The sequence below is a fragment of the Xenopus laevis genome, chromosome 4L (genome assembly GCF_017654675.1).
Source record: "Xenopus laevis strain J_2021 chromosome 4L, Xenopus_laevis_v10.1, whole genome shotgun sequence".
NCBI classification, from domain to species: domain Eukaryota; kingdom Metazoa; phylum Chordata; class Amphibia; order Anura; family Pipidae; genus Xenopus; species Xenopus laevis.
In genome coordinates this window covers 95332824-95352435 of record NC_054377.1, presented here as the reverse complement: position 1 = coordinate 95352435, position 19612 = coordinate 95332824, and the positions used below count along the sequence as shown (strand labels likewise).

At 37.4% G+C, this 19612-nt stretch overlaps 1 protein-coding gene across 5 annotated transcripts in view; it reads right to left on the bottom strand.

Annotated features, from left to right (window-relative positions):
- The window catches only part of LOC108714351 (ras-specific guanine nucleotide-releasing factor RalGPS2), a 128281-nt gene that overhangs the window by 78606 nt on the left and 30063 nt on the right, over positions 1-19612 (bottom strand). For all 5 annotated transcript variants that reach the window (XM_041590509.1, XM_041590507.1, XM_018258496.2 and 2 more), the window contains exons 2-4: positions 7883-8023; positions 5300-5407; positions 4259-4309 (exon numbers count right to left, since the gene is read on the bottom strand). In XM_041590509.1, coding sequence (XP_041446443.1) covers positions 4259-4309; positions 5300-5407; positions 7883-7936 — 213 coding nt within the window. In that variant the 5' untranslated portion in view covers positions 7937-8023. The remainder of the gene's footprint in view (positions 1-4258; positions 4310-5299; positions 5408-7882; positions 8024-19612) is intronic.

The following is a 19612-nucleotide window of genomic DNA, read 5'->3' as shown; positions in this document are numbered from 1 at the left end:
TCCCCTACCCACCCACATTACAATGGACAATGCTAAATGTGGATAATTAACATGGACCCTGGCAGCCCCACACAAGTCACTGACTTCACTAAATTGTAGGGTAGAAATAGCAGTAGCAGAATAAAGATAAAGCCAGTGATCCCCAAGCAGTGGCTCATGAGCAACATGTCTCTCACGACCCATTTGATATTGCTCCCAGGGACTTCAAAGCAGGTGTTTATTTTTGAATTCCAAACTTGTAGGCAACATTTTAAGGCACAAAGACCATGGGTATTACCAAACAGCCTTCTAATAATGTCTGAAATACATTTTGCTCTTTGTTAAAATTCTTTGATTAACTGGAGTTCAACCCTGGACCCCAGTGATACAAGGTTCAAACCATTGTGTCCATGTGTCAACATTGTCAGGTTAAAACTCTATTATAAGAAATTAGTCATTTTCATTTGGTACTTTGAATATATTGAAAGTGCTCTGCTGCACAGTTAAACTGTAATCTGAATTCATAGAAAATGGATAATGATAATGTTAGATAATGATAGATAGCACACAGGCTTAAGAAAAAATCAGATAAGCTGTCTCCATGATGATCCCCTTTAATAAAAATACTGCAACAAACCCAATCAAACAAATTCCAAAGTGTATAGATCATTTAAAAGAATAATGTTCTTGTAAAGCATCAGATAGTTGGAATTTAGGAGATGTCTAATGAAGTGTGGGAGACATTACAACAGAAGGGCTGCATATATGGAAAAGTTTAGAATGCTATAAAGTGAACTAAAACAGTCCTCATTTGCAAGTACAGTGCTGTATTTAGTTCAGTGATAAATGGGAATCACTGTGCAGCAGTCAAGAGCTTCACCATATAAACATTTCAAGCAGGCTTTTGGGGAAACATACCAAGTCATAATACAGCCAGTTTTTTTTTTTTGTTTTTTTTTGTTTTAAACACATATGAACACAATAGAAAAAGTGCTGACATTGTATATTTCCCAGACCAGTGTTCGTTGCTACAACTGTTCTGGCCAGCCAGTCAGAATGTACAATAAAGCTTTAATAAGCAGGAAGAGACCCATCACTATACATCTATGCCACAGAGTTCTGCAGGGCAAAGAAAGGTTAGCTTTAGAATGGCCACTACACAGATAGAGAGGCACATTTATCAAGGGACACATTTCGATTTCATGCGAGTTTTTTTTAAAACACAAGCTCCCATAAATTCAAAATTCTCAGCTCGGATGAATTGAATCAACCCAAAAACTCAATTTGAATTAAAAAAAACTTGATTCGAATGTCAGGAAGGCTACAAACATCACCAAATTGATCCCTGGACCTCTCCCATTTACTTGTACAGTAATTCGGCATATTTTAGGTGGCAAATAGTCGAATTTAAGTTCTTAAAGGGCCAGAGTATGATCAATCTCGAAATTCGAATTAAAACTCAACTCGAGTTTGGATAATTCGAATTTGAGAGTTTTGACCAAAAAATAAATACATTTGAATTTTCACTTCGACCCTTAATAAATCTGCCCCAAAGTGTTTACTGGTAACAGAAGTTGCATAAAAATAAAAATGTACATAAAATGTGGCAATTGCAAATATTAGGCACCCTTACAGTTTATCCGCTAATTTTTTGCAATGTCGCTATTTATTAGATCTTAATTCAATTCAGATGAGCTCAGATTCTCATCTTATTTCTCCGACCCTTGCAAACTATGAGTGTTATGTTATATTGAACAGCCATGGGCTCCTCAGCTTGATCTGAAAATAAAGATAATTGACTCATAAAATGCAGGGGAAGGCTATAAAAATGTCTAAATGCTTCTTGCTTGCAATTTCAGCTGTCAAAAACACAAGTTAAGAGGAGAAGCTGAAATCAAGACAAGATCTGGAAGACCGTGAAAAGTCTGAAATAGAACTATCTGAAGACTGCTCATGCATAGCAAAACTACCATATCACTGCTAAGTACCAACAGGAAGGTTTAATAGGTATGGAAGTTGGTGTGCAAAGGTGCACTGTGCAGTGCTGCTTGCATAAATATAATCTGCACAGAACAAAGAAAGAGAGTGTAGTGATGTACATGCCGGCCTGAAACAGCTTGACTGTATGGATTGAAAATGGTCACCCACGTTCAGGTTTGATGCTGGTCAGTATTACCATATCATTTTTACTTCCGGTAATACAAAATGAGGGTTCTATTGTATTATGAATTTTAATGTTCTTTGCGGTTGTGCAGCAGCCAGTAGCACAGGAAAAATTGTGACGGTGGAGTGAAGAATGGCTTCTAATAAGTATAAAGAAATCCTGGAAGTTAATGTCCCACAGTCAGTGAATAAGCTAAAGAGAGGATTAATATTAATTTATTTCCATGTATTTATATTGTGCCAACCTATTTCTACAGTGTTTTACAGATATCACACATCATTTGTCCCTGCCTCATAGGAGCTTACAATCTAAGAACCATATTTTATTCACACACATACACACACTACAGTCATTTTTATCAGGAGACAATTAACATGTCTGTATGATTTCTGGGTGGGGGAGAAAACCTTAAAGTGGACCTGTCACCCAGACACAAAAATCTGTATAATAAAAGTCCTGTTCAAATTAAACATGGAATCCAATTTCTATTTTTTATTAAAGCATTCATAGCTGTTGTAAGTTCATTTAAAAATCTCAACTGTCAATCAAATATTGTCTGCCCCTCCTCTATGCCAGTGGCATAGAGGCGGGGCAGACAATTACTTTCACTTTCCATTCAGCACTTCCTAGATGTCACTGCTCTCCACACATTCCCCCGTTCTCTTTACCATTTAATTGTGTAGCCAGGGCATGGGGATGGACATCGGGTCCCCCATTCTGGTGCACAAATAAGATTCTGAGATGATACAAGGCTTGTCTTAATAACAGTGTCCACAAAATGGCTGCTGCCTGCTAGCTATAATTTTGAAATCCCAGACTGAAGGAAGCAAGATTCAAATATTTTATATAGTATAATTAAAGTTTATTTTGCTTGACTAATGTGATAAAATAGGATTTTGAATAATTTTTTTGGGTGACGGGTCCCCTTTAAAGGAGAACTAAACCCTAAAAATTAATTTGGTTAAAAATGCCATATTTCACATACAGAATTTATTGCACCAGCCTAAAGTTTCAGCTTCTTAATAGCAGCAATGATCTAGGATTTCAAAATTGTCACAGGGGGTCACCATCTTGGAAATGGTCTGCAACACTCAATTGCTCACTGGGCTCTGAGCAGCTGTTGAGAAACTAAGCTTAGGGGTCGTCACAAATCTACAAGCAGGAAATTAAGTTTGTCTATAATATAAGCTGATGCTACAGGCAATGGCAGAACTATAGGGGGAGCAGGGGGTGTGAGTGGGCCAGGGCCCACACCCCCTCAGGGCCCCCCGGCAGTTCGCGCGCCGCTTATTCCCGGCCTGTTCCGGGTGTACGGAGTGGGGCGGGGGGCGGCCGCGCGTACTGCGCCAGGGCCCACCTCCCTCTAGTTACGTTTCTGGCTACAGGGCTGATTATTTAATTCTGATCCTAATTGCACTGGTTTCTGTGCTGCCATGTAGTAATTATCTGCATTAATTACTAATCAGCCTTATATTGTGAAATTTCTATTCTATGTGTACTTTATATTGTCAGTGGGTCCCTAAGCTCAGTAAGTGACAGCAGCACAGAGCATGTGCAGTGAATCAGCAGAGCTACTGGGGCATCTTTGGAGGCACTTATCTTCCCTGCTAAAGGGCTGTGGTTGCCTTGGGCTGGTATAGAAGCCCCAAACCTATTGTACACGATTTCTAGCCTACGTCTTAAGTTAGGCTTTAGTCCTTTTTTAACTGAAAGAGTGTCCAATGCTTTGCACAGGGTATATATTAGGATTTATTTTTAATCTGTTAAAATTAGTGTTGACGTTTGCAGAAATATCATGTTTATGTTTGTTCAGGGCCGTCAACAATGGGGGTGCAGGGAGTACAGTCACAAATCAGGGGGCACAGACTACAGAGAAAAAGGTCAGGCTGATCAGGGGATGGAGGAAACCTGCCTGGAAAACCTAACAAAATTATTCTAATTAATCTTCTTGATCTGTGAGCTGGAGGCACTTTCTATGCACCTACAGGCTACACAACAAAATAATTAGGAGAGTCTCCTTTGGAAGTCATCCTGACTTTTCATAACATTGTTAGTATTTTATCAATATCACTTTAGGCATTAAACAATAAAATATATATCTAATGAACTACTCACCTCTGGTTGAATTGCTTTAAAAACAGGGACATCCATTAGTGTTATCTGACTCTGCAGAAAGAATCAAGGGATTAATATGAAGTGATATTCTTCTTTGAAAATGTAAGCTAGTCCCACTCTGGACAATAAATTAATTCAATGAAGCCAGCAATCCCAGAATATAATACATAGTATTTTATTGACCTTTCTATTAAAAAGATTTTAAATAAAAAACTGTCTGAGAGCACACAATTCATATAAAATTCATCAAGAATCAAGCACAACCATAATCAGTAAAATGAAGTATCCGAAATGTATAGATACATTTATTTCAGGCAGTCCCTGGGTTACGTACGAGATAGTGTCTGTAGGTTTGTTCTTAAAGGAACAGTAACATCAAAAAATAAGTGTTTTAAAGTAATGCAAATATAATGCAGTGTTGCCATGCATTGGTAAAACTGATGTTTGCTTCAGAAACACTACTATTGTTTATATAAATAAGCTGCTGTGCAGAAATGGGGGCAGCCATTCAAAGTCAAAAAGGCTTGCTACACATCAGATAACAGATTAACTATAGTAGTGTTTCTGAGGCAAATAGACCTGTTTTACCAGTGAAACATATATATTTACTTAATAAATAAAAAAGACAGATGTCTGTATTAACATAGTATTTATTTTAACCATTCTGTGCTCTGCAGTAGACAACACATGCCAGTGGGGATTGGGGCAGGTGGTTTATTAAAGCTAAATGCAAATAAAAGTCAGACAAACCACAGTATATTACTGTAATAGTCTCTGTCTGTAAGTAAGAGGACTCCCCGTACTGTATATAGAGTCTGGACACACTGAATTCTGGGAAAGAATTGGAATAATTTAATTTCCACAGCTAAATTATGCTTTTTTTTAATTTGCTAATACAAATTTTTAAGAAATGAGACAAGCCACCATGTGACATAATAAGCTGTTCACACTGCCAAAAAGGAGTTCTATTGTTTACATTTTAACTTGTGCTCATGCTCAATAAGAGAATAGTGTTCATTTAGAGGGCTAGTGGTTACTTACAGCATATTCCTCTGGTGTAACCATGAGAACATCAAACACAATAGCATCAAAGCTTTTTTTCAGTTCCGATGAGCCCTTGTCACTTAATGACTCTGAACTGCTGCTCTTCTGTCAAAGAGAAAAAGCACGCATGTAAATCATAACGCCATTTTAAGAACAGTGATATTTGCCATTTATGCACAAACCTCACACTAAACAGTCTTAACATATTCTCAATAAAGGCATGTAAGGGGGTGTGAGGTGATGAGAGTGTTATGTGGGTGAAATGTTATCTTTTTGTGAGACAAAAATGTGTATGTATGAAAAATGTTTGTGTGTTTAAAATTGTTGGGTGTAATTTGTGTAAATCGCCATTAGATGGCGTAGAGTTTTAATTTAGGTTAAGTATTATTCCAACCTCAGACAGAGGGCACTGTGGGACAGAGGGCTATAAAATGAGGGGCACCGCCCAAGGTGACCTGTCTTGATGGGAGGGTATGGCCGAAGAAACATCACCTGGCTGGTGAGTGGAGAACCACAACAGCACAAAATCTTCTGTTTTAACTTATCCTTTGTGAGCCGTGTGGCGAGTATGGATTGGGTTTAACTTCCCCTTTAATTCTGGAAGACCCTCCCACCGGCAGAATATGTTTGCAATAGTTGCATATTGTATGTGGAGGCATCTATGCAATATGGGTGTGCTTACATGGATGCACAGGTTTATGAATATTTCTGAAAACACCTGAACAGTTCCAAAGCTAGGTAGGCTGTATGAAGCAACCAATCCCAATATCAGCCTGTCATAAGGACAATAACTATCTTAATATTGACCAATTCAAGGCACTAGGATTGTCCAGAATATTGCAAGTACTTAAAAATGCTATGCAATCCTCCACAGAAAGCAGGCTCATGTTGAAAACTACTATCCAGGAGGCATGTATGTCAAATGTTAAAGCATGCGTAAAACTCAACACCAAACACAGATTTTATTTGTATCATTGCAGATAAATCAGACAGATTAAGGAAGAATTATAAAAAGTATTCAAGTAAAAATGTTTATAAGAACTGTGTTAGGAGTTTGTATGTTCTCGCCTTCTCTGCATAGGTTTAATTCAGATACAGCACTTCCCCCCACATAAAATACAAGCATGTTAACTCGCTCTTGAGAAAATGATCCATAGCAGTGTGTGTGATAGGGAAGCTTAGATACTCAGGGGCAGGGAATGTGTATGGAGAAGGATATACTCTTCAAAGTGGTGGGAAATATGCCAGTTCTAAATAAATAAAGGATAATAATAAGTATGAGATCACATTTTGTTGTGCATACTGAACATTCCTTCTCTGCATACAGCAGCGGGAACATGGCCAAAAGTGGGAGGCATTTTGAGGGAAACAATAAAAGCTTTTTTTTAATTGGGTAATTTCGATGACCACATGAAACAATGTTAGCAAATATTTTGGCGTTTTTGCTAGGGGAATGAACTAGCACATTAATCATATGGGGAAGCAATACTTCACTTTAAATAAGACTTGGCTTCAAAGTTTACTTACTGTTAATTACTTACTGTCACTTACTGTATAACCCATCAATGCATCTCAGTTAGAATAAGTCTAATGCTGGACCATGGATCATACAGTGATGTGCTGTGCTTGAAATGGCAATATGATCAATATTTGTAATGGCAATAGCATAAAAAGGCCAGCACCACCTATGTACCATGTGAAAAGCCACCAACTTGATTAAAGAGCTTAGGTGTGTTTAAATGATAGAACATAATTAACTAGAAGCTACCTAAAAACCCAGACTAGAGACGCTCATCCCATTAATGGAAATGGGGGGCTGCACTGATGCAATTGAGATGTATGCAGACCCCCCTGGGAGCCCCTCCTGACTTGGATGGATTCTGTTCTCAAGCTAGTCTTGGTTACTAGTACCCTGGCCTAGAGGCAGAGCCACCTGCTTGGACATAAAAGAAGTTCTTTGTTTTTGTGTACTATGGAGGAATATCTTTATATTTTTGCACTGACTTTGCATAGACTTTTTACAAGTCTATCAAAACTCTGATTTCACGGAACTTGTGTCAAATAAGTTTTGTCTTTTACTTCAAGTGGTCTCCAATAACTGAATTTCAACCACACAATCAACTGGCTTTCAATTGAACTATCATTGTGCAGTCTACTGTATTATCTTTCAAAAAATCCAGGGTTCAGGTATCCAAATATTTATGCCAAAGTTAATAAATAGTAAGTTCTGCCCTAAAAAATGCAAGGCTGCATTTTGGGACATGTGTTTCAAACACAAAATACTGCCCGTAAAAGTTATGAAACAAGTGCCACAGGGAAAAAAAAATAACTCCGCACGTCATTACAAAGTTGAATATCCTTAAGACATTGCCATACAGTGCTATACATTTGAGTGATAACGCAATTTGAGAGTTTTCACAGAGGTGGTTTTCAGCATTGCATATGGCAAGTTGTTTTCTGGTATTTTGTAGCCGTGACAAAATACGACAAATAGTAGCATGTGTCATTGACCTGAATGGATTTCAAGAGATGTCTCTAGTGTTGCTAAATGCAATCTCAATCATGTGGGGGACCCCTTACCTCTGAAGCAGTAGTTGGTAGAGTATTGGTGGACTGGCCATTCAAGAGGTCCATTCTTCTGCACCATCAGTGCTCTCCTCCTCCTCTGTGTGTATGGCAAGGTGCTGATAATTTCATCTCCACGGAAACAAAAGCATCATTCTACATGAAACAGACACAATGGCATCACATTGTTTATAAGTGCAACTTTACAGTGTGATTAACTTTACAAGATAAGAAAAAAATTCCACTGCATGCCACCTAGGTTATACCAAAACAGGGCAGATCATTTTTACACATATACTATTTAAAATATTTACATTTAAAATAAACTTTTAGGAATGAAACGGATTTAAGCAGAGAAGTATTTGTATGAGCTATAAATCAGTAAAACAGTAATCATTGAGCAACAGCCCCACCTGATGGTAGCAGGCAAAAGTACTGAACTTTTTTTTATTTTTTTTTATTACAGGTACAGAACTTAAGATCTATTATCCAGAACGCTTGGAAAAAGTTTTCTTGAATTTAGAAGAAATCTCATAGGATTGCTCTGCTGGCAACATAAGACTTCTGCAACTTAGTCATAGCCAAGTACAAGGTAGTTTCATTATTAGAGAGAAATAAAAAAGCATTAAAAATTATATCTGCTTAAAAGGGACATGTATTTCAGCATACAAATACATTAAAATATTACTTTTATACAATATTTTGACAGAGAAAGAGAGAGACAGAAAGAGAACCAATTTTTCTAAATCCTGATGGGTTTATGCTCTCAAACATTATATACCCTAGACAGACGTGTCTCATAATAGTTAAGTGAACTATTTAATAATACTGATGTCAAGGGACATAAATGAAATAACTTAACATCTCTCAAACATGCTGGTAACCTTGTGTTTAAACAGCAAGAATAGTATTTTATTGTGTATCCATAAAACAGCATAATGTCCATCTTAAATGTATGTACTAATACATCAAGAATGTGCAGAAGATGACTGTTTTAATGAAATGTATAAATATTATAAAGATTAAAACAGCATAATGTCAAACATATGTTAGCCAGTGGGGAGAAGGAACTTTAATTAGAAAGCCTGTAGGACACAATTCACAAACACAACCACATGCAGTGCACTTATAGAACAGAAATACCCCATATTTATAAATCTTAAATATAATATATATTATTATGCCATTTATTTCTACATACATGTCCTGATACAACCAAAGCCAATGAATGTAGAAATACTAATGGCAATTTGTGTAGAAAGGAGAAGTGCTCTGGTTGAGACTGAATTAGCAAACTACTTTCACAATAAAAGTACATGGTTATACACAGGAAGGATTGAGGCAATTTGGAGTAATATGCCTGGCCCCTTTGCTAGCGATAGGATCATAAGTGGGCCAGTGTAGGTGAGGTGTGGGCATCTACTGCCCAACCAATACTAACACAATGAAATTTTCCAGATTTCCCTGATCAGTAACTAAACAAGCTATAATTGGATAACCATCAGGGGGCCTTCATTTTGAACCCTTGCACTAACCAATAGGCTGCCAGCAGGTCAAAACTGTCCAATATTGGCCTGTGAATGGTTAGCTCAGGGGTGCCCAAAAGGTAGATCGGGATCTACCAGTAGACCTTTAGCTGGGGATCAGTAGATATCAAGACAATGTCAACAAACAGCCATGGGCGTCCACAAATAAGGGCAAGGGAGGGCACTTGCCCCCCCCCCCCCTTGGAGTTTCTGATCTGACCTGAAGCTGTTTCAAGCTGCTGCCTGTAAATACGATCTTGGTACAGATGAACAATGATTGCAGCTGTACATGATTGAATAGACTTAAAGGATTCACTCTGCATCCTAGCCAATCCCTGTGCAGCTGTACTGGGATTTAGACTGAGGAGAAGATAAGAAGTTTGTGAAGGCAACAGCAGGCGTGGAAAAATTAAATAGCACTAAAGTTTATTGTCAGTGAAAGCTCCTAATGATCTAATGTCTTGTGTATGTGTGTGTCTGCCATGTACATGTGTGTATTTTACTTTGTACAGGTATGTACAGGCTGTCTCCCTTAGACTCCATTATAATTAAATGATGCAATTTTTTATTTAAATGATTTCCTTTTTCTCTGTAATAATAAACAGTAGCTTGTACTTGATCAAAACTAAGATATAATTAATCCTTATTGGAAGCAAACCCAGCCTATTGGGTTTATTTAATGTTTATATGATTTTCTAGGAGACTTAAGGTATGAAGATCCAAATTACGGAAAGATCCATTATTCAGAAAACCCCAGGGGCCGAGCATTCTGGATAACAGGTCCCATACTTGTATATTTGATTCTGCCTATTACATTAAGGTAACATAAGAAATAGATGTTTAAATATATCAATATAAATTCTCTCACAAATCAATAATATTTAAGAAATATTTTTCATGAAACAGAATGCTAACAATGCTTTTATGGATGTAGATCATAATGGGACAACATCGCTAAGAACAATTATTAAAGTATGAGCACTCCTGGGTTAGCTGAACTTGTCACTAATAAAACCTGTGTTTAACCTGTGTAATTACTGAAACTAAGCTACAAAATCTACATTTATATGGTGTCAGTACACTGTTATCTCATTGTTGACAGTTGCATGTCATGTGTTTACCAACCAGAAGTGATCTGTGTAATTTACGCAGTGCAATGCAAACAATTAATCCTGCTTGTTAAGCCTCAGAGGCCATATTACTGTCCTTGACAAGGTTCACTTTACACCAGCCTTGCAGGCATGTAGAACATACAGAGTCTTATCATGGCACAACAGGCCTGGCATGTCCATATGCTCATAGGAAAGAGGAGGGGCATGATGCAAAGCACTTCCACACAATGAAACACACAACGAAGGCACTAGTATTCTTACTCTTGCTCATCAGCAAGGAAGGATGTAATAAAGTACACAGCAGTGACAGCACCCACATTTCCATAGTAGGGCCAAGGATTTAAGTGGATATAACTTACAATTAAGTATTATAGGGTCCAGGAGCAACATACCAACGTTTGGTTTCCTCCCACACTCCAAAAAGACACAGGCCAGTTAATTGGTTCCTGATAAAAACTAACCATACAGTGTTCGGACGGGATAGGGATCTTGGATTGAACACTCTGCTGGTGCAGGGACTGATATGAATGATTTATTATCACTAAAAAATTGTGTGAATTTATAACAGATAAAAAAATAAAAATGGCCAAATTTAATTAAACCAAAAAAAAGTGCTCAGAGTTTTGGGTGTCTCCAAGTAGGAACAGGTTTGGCAACACTCTGCTTCAACTTGCAGTGGGAACACTGAATGTCAATAAAAGTTGAAAAAATGGGTAACCCTGAAATAAAAGGCTCTAATAAAAGAATACATATTTACTAAGAGAAAGAAGTATTTTGGTCAGTTATTAGAGAATGGGATATAAGTTTCTTGTAAAGTTATGTTCTGTGGTATTAAAAAGTACTTTTTGCGAGAAATCATTGTTCCTTTTTTGTGTGTTTTTGTGATGTTATGTTCTGAGCAGTCGGTTCCCCCCTTCCAACTTCCTGCACTATGGGAATGTAGCCTTAACATACAGTTATACATGCAGCTTGATCCCTCAGCTGCATTTGACACTGTAGATCGCCCTCTCCTCCACCAGTCCCTCCATTCATTTGGCCTTCATGACATGGCCCGGTCCTGGTTCTCTTCTTACCTCACTAATTGTTCCTTCAGTGTTTCCTAAAATGGAGTAGCATTTTCTCCCCTACTTTTTTCTCAAGGCTCTGTCCTGGGCCCCTTATTATTCTCCCTCTATACTTCCTCCCTCGGCAAACTAATCAACTCGTATGTTTTCCACTACCATCTCTATGCTGATGATACTCAGATCTAACTCTCCTTGCAACATTATCTTAAATTAAACCTCTCTAAAACAAAACTGGTTCTCTTTCCTCCAACTAACACCAGTAACATCTGGGAAGTATCCATCATAGCTAACAATTCAACTATCATCCCGTCTCCCCAGGCCCCGTGCCTTGGGGTTATCCTCTGCCATGCCACTCTGCCAATTCCTACACTGGTTTCCACTACCTTTCAGAATAAAATTCAAATTAACAACTCTGACATTTTAAAGCCCTTCATAACAGTGCCCCACCCTACATCTCTGAACTCATCCAACCACTTACTATGCTCCTCTACTCAACTACTACTCAACCCTTCTCTCATTACCTCCTCACATGCGGGCATTCGAGACTTTTATAAATAGCTTTCCCAAGATATTTAGAATTCACAGAAAAAGAAGAAACTAGCCGTTAGAAATAATAACTTTATGAAGAGTATTTAATTTTTCACAAAATGTAACAAATTTAGGAGGTGGGGAAATACAAACTTTCATATATATGGCCTATAATATTATGTTTTGTCTTAGAACAGTTAAAGGGAAATTCCTCATTGCCTGTACTGTGCTGAATGATTCCTTTTGTTCTGACCTAACTCCCAATTAGAGGATTATCACTCCTCCTTTAAACCAGTACAAGCTGTCCAAATTCTGAATGAATCTAAAAATGTGTGTTCTGATCTCCCCAAAATGACTGAACATTCTTGAGGCCAACAGACCATCACGTCATAACCCAACCTTGAAATGCATTAGTCTACACACCTTTCACTTCTGACAAATGCATTTTGGCCGAAGGGGTGAGTGGTTTGATACAAATATCCAGAATATTACATACAGAGTGATCAGATCAGATAAAAAAAAGTGTGTCTGTATAAGGTTTTAACGAGAGGAGAATTTGAAAAATGTAGTCTGAAAACAGATACTCACCATCTTGAAGGTTTAAATAATGGAGGCCAAAACAAGTTTTATACTGCTTAAATGTGCCTACTAGATAGACCACCTGCCTTCTGTGCTACACATATTTATACATATGTTACAAACCTCCCCATCTTCTCATGGAAAGGAAATACCAGTGTTAACAGAGTCCAGCAAATTCAACAGATGAATTACTTAAAATTACATTCAATCATTTCCACTTAACTTTCTGGATCAGCAAGACAGACCTTATCACTCTAAATTAAACAAATCTGGGCAGTTATTTATTACTCTCAAACGGATACTATCCTCACTATTTATGCTTGAAAATGGACTGAAGGTTATATTGATAAGAGGTCCAGTGATGCAAGATCACAGCAATTGAAAAACATCCATTTCTTTTTTGCAGAGATATATATATATATATATATATATATATATATATATATATATATATATATATATATATATATATATATATATATATATATATATATCCCAGAAGCTCTATTGATGATTGCTTATAATCCTCATAATTAATCTTTCTATGTTATGTTGCTGATTGCCTAGTTATATTCTCTGCATGCTGTTCTTGTCTATCCTTTCACTGCTGGGCTTTTTTTAGCCAACGACTGTCACCAGCACTATGTTCCCCATACTAGTGTCCCTTCCACATCGAATTAAGAGGTCTAGAAATTCAACAGCACTTGATTATAGATTATAACTCAATCAAACGTAACCAGCAGGCATAGTGTACAGGTTAACGTTCAAGCCAAAATAAATACACATGTTACTACAAACATAGCACCGTGCAATATTTCTACTTTACATAAACTGTGATCTAGCCTGAATCCTATTTCCCTCAAGTTGAAGGGGGGTACCTCTGTTTCTAAAAAACACAAGAAAATTAGAAACTTACAGTAAAAGTACAGCAACCAGACCAAGAACGGAGCAATAGGCATGAAGGGGAAAATATAGTTAGAGCAGCTCACAGTACTCCAACGTACTGAAAAATGCTTTGGTGCCTCTGACAAATAAGTCAGGATATGGGGGAGGCTTGTTATTAAACCCCCTAATGCGAGCCTTTCCTGTCAATGCAAATAATCATAAATTATTCTGTACTTAAAGCAATACTGACATATTATCGGTTTTCACCAAAATATGGTAGCATCATATTTATAACCTTACCAGCAGAATTCCTACTTTTAAAACAAAACCCTTGTCTCCCTTTGTTACTTTCCACAGTTACATTCAGACACCTCTTCTCCCATGGCTGATGCAACCTTAAATAATACTTTACCACTTTTTTACAGCCCCATTATAAATGGTGTATCACTGCTGCCTCATCTAGAGAGGGATGAATGTTACTAGGGGATCAGGGGACATAAGGTTGCTGTAAGCATAGCTGTTTCATCATCTGTACTACAAGCACAGGCAAAATGTTGATTTGGTTTATTTGCCATCACATTTAATTTGCTTCACAGTTGCCTATATCCTTGTGCACATGAATAACCAGAGACACCCTCTTCAACAGAACAACTGCTTCTACCTATAATGCCACTGCAGTTTTCTCACATAGCTTAGTGGACTGGTTTGAGTTAAAAGTTTCAGGATAACTTGGACGCCGATAAGGCGTTCGATCGAGTGTTTCACTCTCACTTAATCAGACTAGTGAAATTCAGACACTTCGGGCCCTTATTTATAAAGGCAGTGTCAATACTATATCGCCCCCTCACAAGCCAAACTCTTTATAAATGGACACTTCTCCTCTCTGTTCTCCCTTGCACGAGGCACTAGGCAGGGTTGCCCGCTCTCCCCACTACTATTTAACTTCACACTAAACACTTTCCTGCGAGTATTACTTGCATCACCAACCTTTCGGGGAATACAACTTGGCACTCAACATTTTAAATTGAATGCCTTTGCCGCCAAGATCTTACTGTTCCTGACCAATCCATCGGAGGCAATTCATGCCCTTTTAACCAAAATTGAAAGCGTTAGCAAAGTGGAAGGATTTCAAGTTAATTTAAACAAGACAATGGCAATGACTCTCAATCCACAATTAAGAAACAAATGGCAGGGTTCCTTCCCATTCAAGTGAGCAACTAAGGCTATTGAATTTCTGGAAATTCAAATTCCCCCACACCCTCAGACATTTTATAGTCTAAATATTACCCCCCCTATTGAAAAAGCTAACTCAGGAACTCAAGGCGTGGTCAAAATTACCTGTAAACTATTTGGGGAAGTGCCACTTAGTCAAAATGATATGGTTTCCTCGTTTGCTTTACTTGCTACAAATGTTGCCTTTGTTCTTAACTCGCAAAGACCTGACAAGGATGAATAAAAAACTAAGTCAATTTATTTGGGGAAGCAATCATTCTCGAATTAGCAGATTAAAACTCCAACAATCCAAATCACAAGGAGGAATAAATCTGACAGATATACAGACATATAATTTAGCTTGTAATCTCCGCTACCTGGCAGACTGGATCAATAATAGAGAACTCTTTGCACTACCTAGGCAGGAACAAGCTTTAGTACCGAATGTTTCATTCGTTTTTCTTTTACACTCTCAGGAGAAACAACTCCCACTGACAGCAAGGGACAACCCAATGCTCTATACCACAATCAGAGCCTGGCGAACAGTACGACATAGACTGTCCGTCTCAACCTGTTCAAAAAAATTTTCTACCCTTTATAGGCAACCCGCAGTTTTTAAACAACTATATTGGTCAGCCCTTTCTAAGGTGGGCGGAACAGGGGTTTACGCAGGTAAGACATCTAATGCGTACACCCACAAATCTATATTCTCTCAATGACCTCAAAGAAGGATATCTTCAGATAATATGGGATCCATTCTCCTATTTACAATTAAGACACTACACACAGACAATGTCCCAACACAAGATATTGACAACCCAACTGATTGTTTGTTTCGATCCTCTACAATACAGCTCTCCATCTCACTCATATATAGAATTATAAAACCTTCATTATCGGACAAGGACTTTGAAAGAGGTATAGGAAAATGGCTACACCAAATTAAAGATCTTACGCGGGATAAGATATTCATCTTGCATTTACAATCTACTTCACTCATCACCTCAAGTCACTTTCAAGCTATGTTCTTGAATATTTTACATAGGGAGTATTTTTCACCAGCATTACGGAAATTGGTGGAGTGGGCTGATTCTGACGCATGTCCTAAATGCGAAGCTCAAAAAGCAGACATCTACCATTGTTTATGGTCCTGCTTAGTAATCAAACAATTTTGGGAGACGGTAATTTCCTACTGTAAGCTCACATTACACATTCAAGTCCGCCTTACACCTCTATGGGAGATTTTTGGAGACACAACCAATATCCCAAAGGCAGACAAGAAATTAGCAAACATAATCTCTGCAGTTAGTAGAAAGGCAATATTACACTGTTGGATAACAAACCATTCACCACCACTTGAGATGATGTTAACAAAGCTAGATCTTGTTTACCGCATGGATTGGCTGGAAGCCTCCCTAAATAGGGAACGCCAAGTTTCTGCTTCACCAAATGGTACATGTCGGAGGCAGGGAGAAACCCAATAATGGCAAGAATGTAAATGTAATGGAATTGGTGACAGATCAGGTGACCTTATACCTAACAAGATCTTAAATGCATTAAAGGGATCCTGTCATCGGAAAAAAATTTTTTTCAAAATGCATCAGTTAATAGTGCTACTCCAGCAGAATTCTGCACTGAAATCCATTTCTCAAAAGAGCAAATATATTTTTTTATATTCAATTTTGAAATCTGACATGGGGCTAGACAATTTGTCAATTTCCCAGCTGCCCCATGTCATGTGACTTGTGCCTGCACTTTAGGAGAGAAATTCTTTCTGGCAGGCTGCTGTTTTTCCTTCTCAATGTAACTGAATGTGTCTCAGTGGGACATGGGTTTTTACTATTGAGTGCTGTTCTTAGATCTACCAGGCAGCTGTTATCTTGTGTTAGGGAGCTGCTATATGGTTACCTTCCCATTGTTCTTTTGTTTGGCTGCTGGGGGGAAGAAGGGAGGGGGTTATATCACTCTAACTTGCAGTACAGCAGTAAAGTGATTGAAGTTTATCAGAGCACAAGTCACATGACTTGGGGCAGCTGGGAAATTGACAATGTCTAGCCCCATGTCAGATTTCAAAATTGGATATAAAAAAGCTCTTTTGAGAAACGGATTTCAGTGCAGAATTCTGCTGGAGCAGCACTATTAACGGATTCATTTTGAAAAAATGTTTTTTTTCCCCATGACAGTATCCCTTTAAGAGGTAACCTCGTGGGGACAATATAAATGATATTGATCATTAGAGATAGGGTGGTTTATTTTGTAACTTATATTGAGGAATGTGGGAGTAGGCCAGGGGAAACCCTTGTGTGTAGGTCTACTTCCTTTTTCTTTGTAAGCCTATGTAACATGACATTACTATATGGCATTCCATTTTGTTGTTTGTTGATATGTTTATTTGGTGCAAATAAAGACATTATAAAAAAAAAAGTTTCAGGATACCCAGAACTGTCCAAAATTGTAGAAAGTGTAACAAATCTAAAGTGCTGCACAACCTCTATTGCCAGTATCAAAGGAAATAAAACAAATATTCTAGACCTGCACAACCCTCTCAAGGTCTTTCACAATTGGCTAAATGTTACTCTGGGCCTTAAAGATGTTGTTCACCTTCCAAACTGTCGTCAGTTGTTTTCATATTGTTCACCAGACTTTTTTCAATTGCTTTCCATTTTTTATTTATTACCAGTCTCTGGTGTTTGGGTCTGGTTTGTTCCCGGGTGCAGATTCTGAACTGTTGCAATTTGCTACATTAGTTGATACATTTCTCAGCCACATTTGTGAAATAATAGCATCTATTGTATCAATTATATCAGCTGCCTGAACTTTGGGATTCTGGCAAATATAAGCTAATTATTAGCCAATGTATCAATTTGGAGCAGTTTACAGTTAGTGATTTCCCCCCGCCAAGCTGCTTCAGATAGACATAAGGTAAAAATTTAAACTTTACACTTCAATGTTAGAAAAACTATCACAAATAAAAAAAAGAAAGTAATTGAAAATAAAAATATTTATTTCTGGTGATCTGAATCAACAATAACCCCTTTAAGAAACAGCATAATCACCACTGGTAAAACTTTATGTTACTGTGCCCCAAAGAAAATTGAATTTAGTACCAAAGCATTGCTAAATTGACCTATTAGATTAAGACATTTTGAAATTGCTCATTAATTATGGCTTTACTGGGCCCCCTGCAATTTCAGGGTCTGCTTCCTCTATAGTTACGCCCCTGATCATCACATTATCTCTGTTTTATAAATCTATTCATCTATATTTTTTAAAGATTTAAAGTTAACTTTTGTTTGCTCTGCCTCAGTTAAGCTTGATCTATTCAACTCCACTAGTTCGTTCTGTAGCGGGCATGCAGAGGGAGAAGTGCTGTGAATATAAATGAGCTGTTTAGATAAAGACAAAGGGATTCTGCCATTTGACAATTGCTATGATCCACAGTGTATAATTAGAATCCCACCTATATACTGAGATAGGACTTTTATTTATTTTTTATTTTTTTTGTTTTTGTTTTCAGAAGCTCACAGACTACTTTTTCAGAGAGAAATCAAACCCCCCCCCCCCCAAAAAAAAAAATACACAACAATACTTTGCATGTTGATTTCAGGAGCAACAAATAGTTCAGAGTACAGTGACCCATTACATGATTAAGGATATCAGAATCCAAAAGATATTTTGTTAGTTTACACATTTAATTACTGCTTGCAAAGCGTCTGATTTTATTTTTATGGAATCTTACTCATAAAGGCTTTGTGAGGGAGATGAAAGGGACTACTTATAAAAGAACTGGGATACTGCCAGTTCAGTAATCATAAGGCAGACGCATGCTTCAAAAAGAAAATTATAGAAGGTTATAAGACTTGAAATTTAAAAGCCATTGTGTAGTTAACAGGCTAAGAGAAGAAAGCATTTGGAGTTTTTAGCAATGACAGCAAAAGTCACTTAGAATATCTTGTTAGTGTAATAAAGGCAACGTAGTCCAAGAAAATGCTTCAACTAAACAGGGCTCCCTCTTCTCAACTTTTCATGCTCTTTTCTAACATTTGCGGAGTTTTACAGAGTCAGCCTACTGTTATAACACTACCAGAGGGAAGAGATATAGGTATAAATAAAGCTGCGGCCTAAAACTTATAAAAAATGTGATAATGTGATAAAAAAAACAATTGCAGAAAACATTACAATTCTGCTCAATTACACTTGGCACACTTCATGCATGAGAAATACTGCGGACAGTTTCTCATTTTTATTGTTGAATGATTTATAATATGTTGCCCAGACTTACAACAAGTGGCGTGATTTCCAATCAAAGAAAAGCAGATATGACCATCAGTTTAAATGGATTTCAGTTCAATTGGAGGCCTATTTATAAAGCACTGAAGTAGTCATAGTAGGATTTGCAGCTATTTTTCCAATGATCGGATTCTTGTTGGTAAAGCTTTAAAACCTCACACGGAGGGATGACGAATTGATATTTAAATGTTAATGAAAATATCATTGAAGAAAATGGTCACTTTGACCTGATTACTGTAATAATCAGGTCAATAAAGATTACTTTTTGTTGTCTGCCAAGTAATTTAGCTATTTGTCGAAGAGACTGTCAACATTTAACACATCGTATAAAAAGGTAATAAAGTCAAGTCATGTTAAAGGGAAAAATTTCTGTATGAAGTTGGAAAAATTGGAAACCTTTTAATTATTTTTGACACTTTATAAACAGGTGCCATAGATCTAGATTCTCTCTAAATACAGTGTACATGTGTACTGTGCAACAGCTTAGGAAGATTTACCAAACTGGCACCTTCAGTTCCAGAAAGACCCATCATCACAGCAGGTCCACAC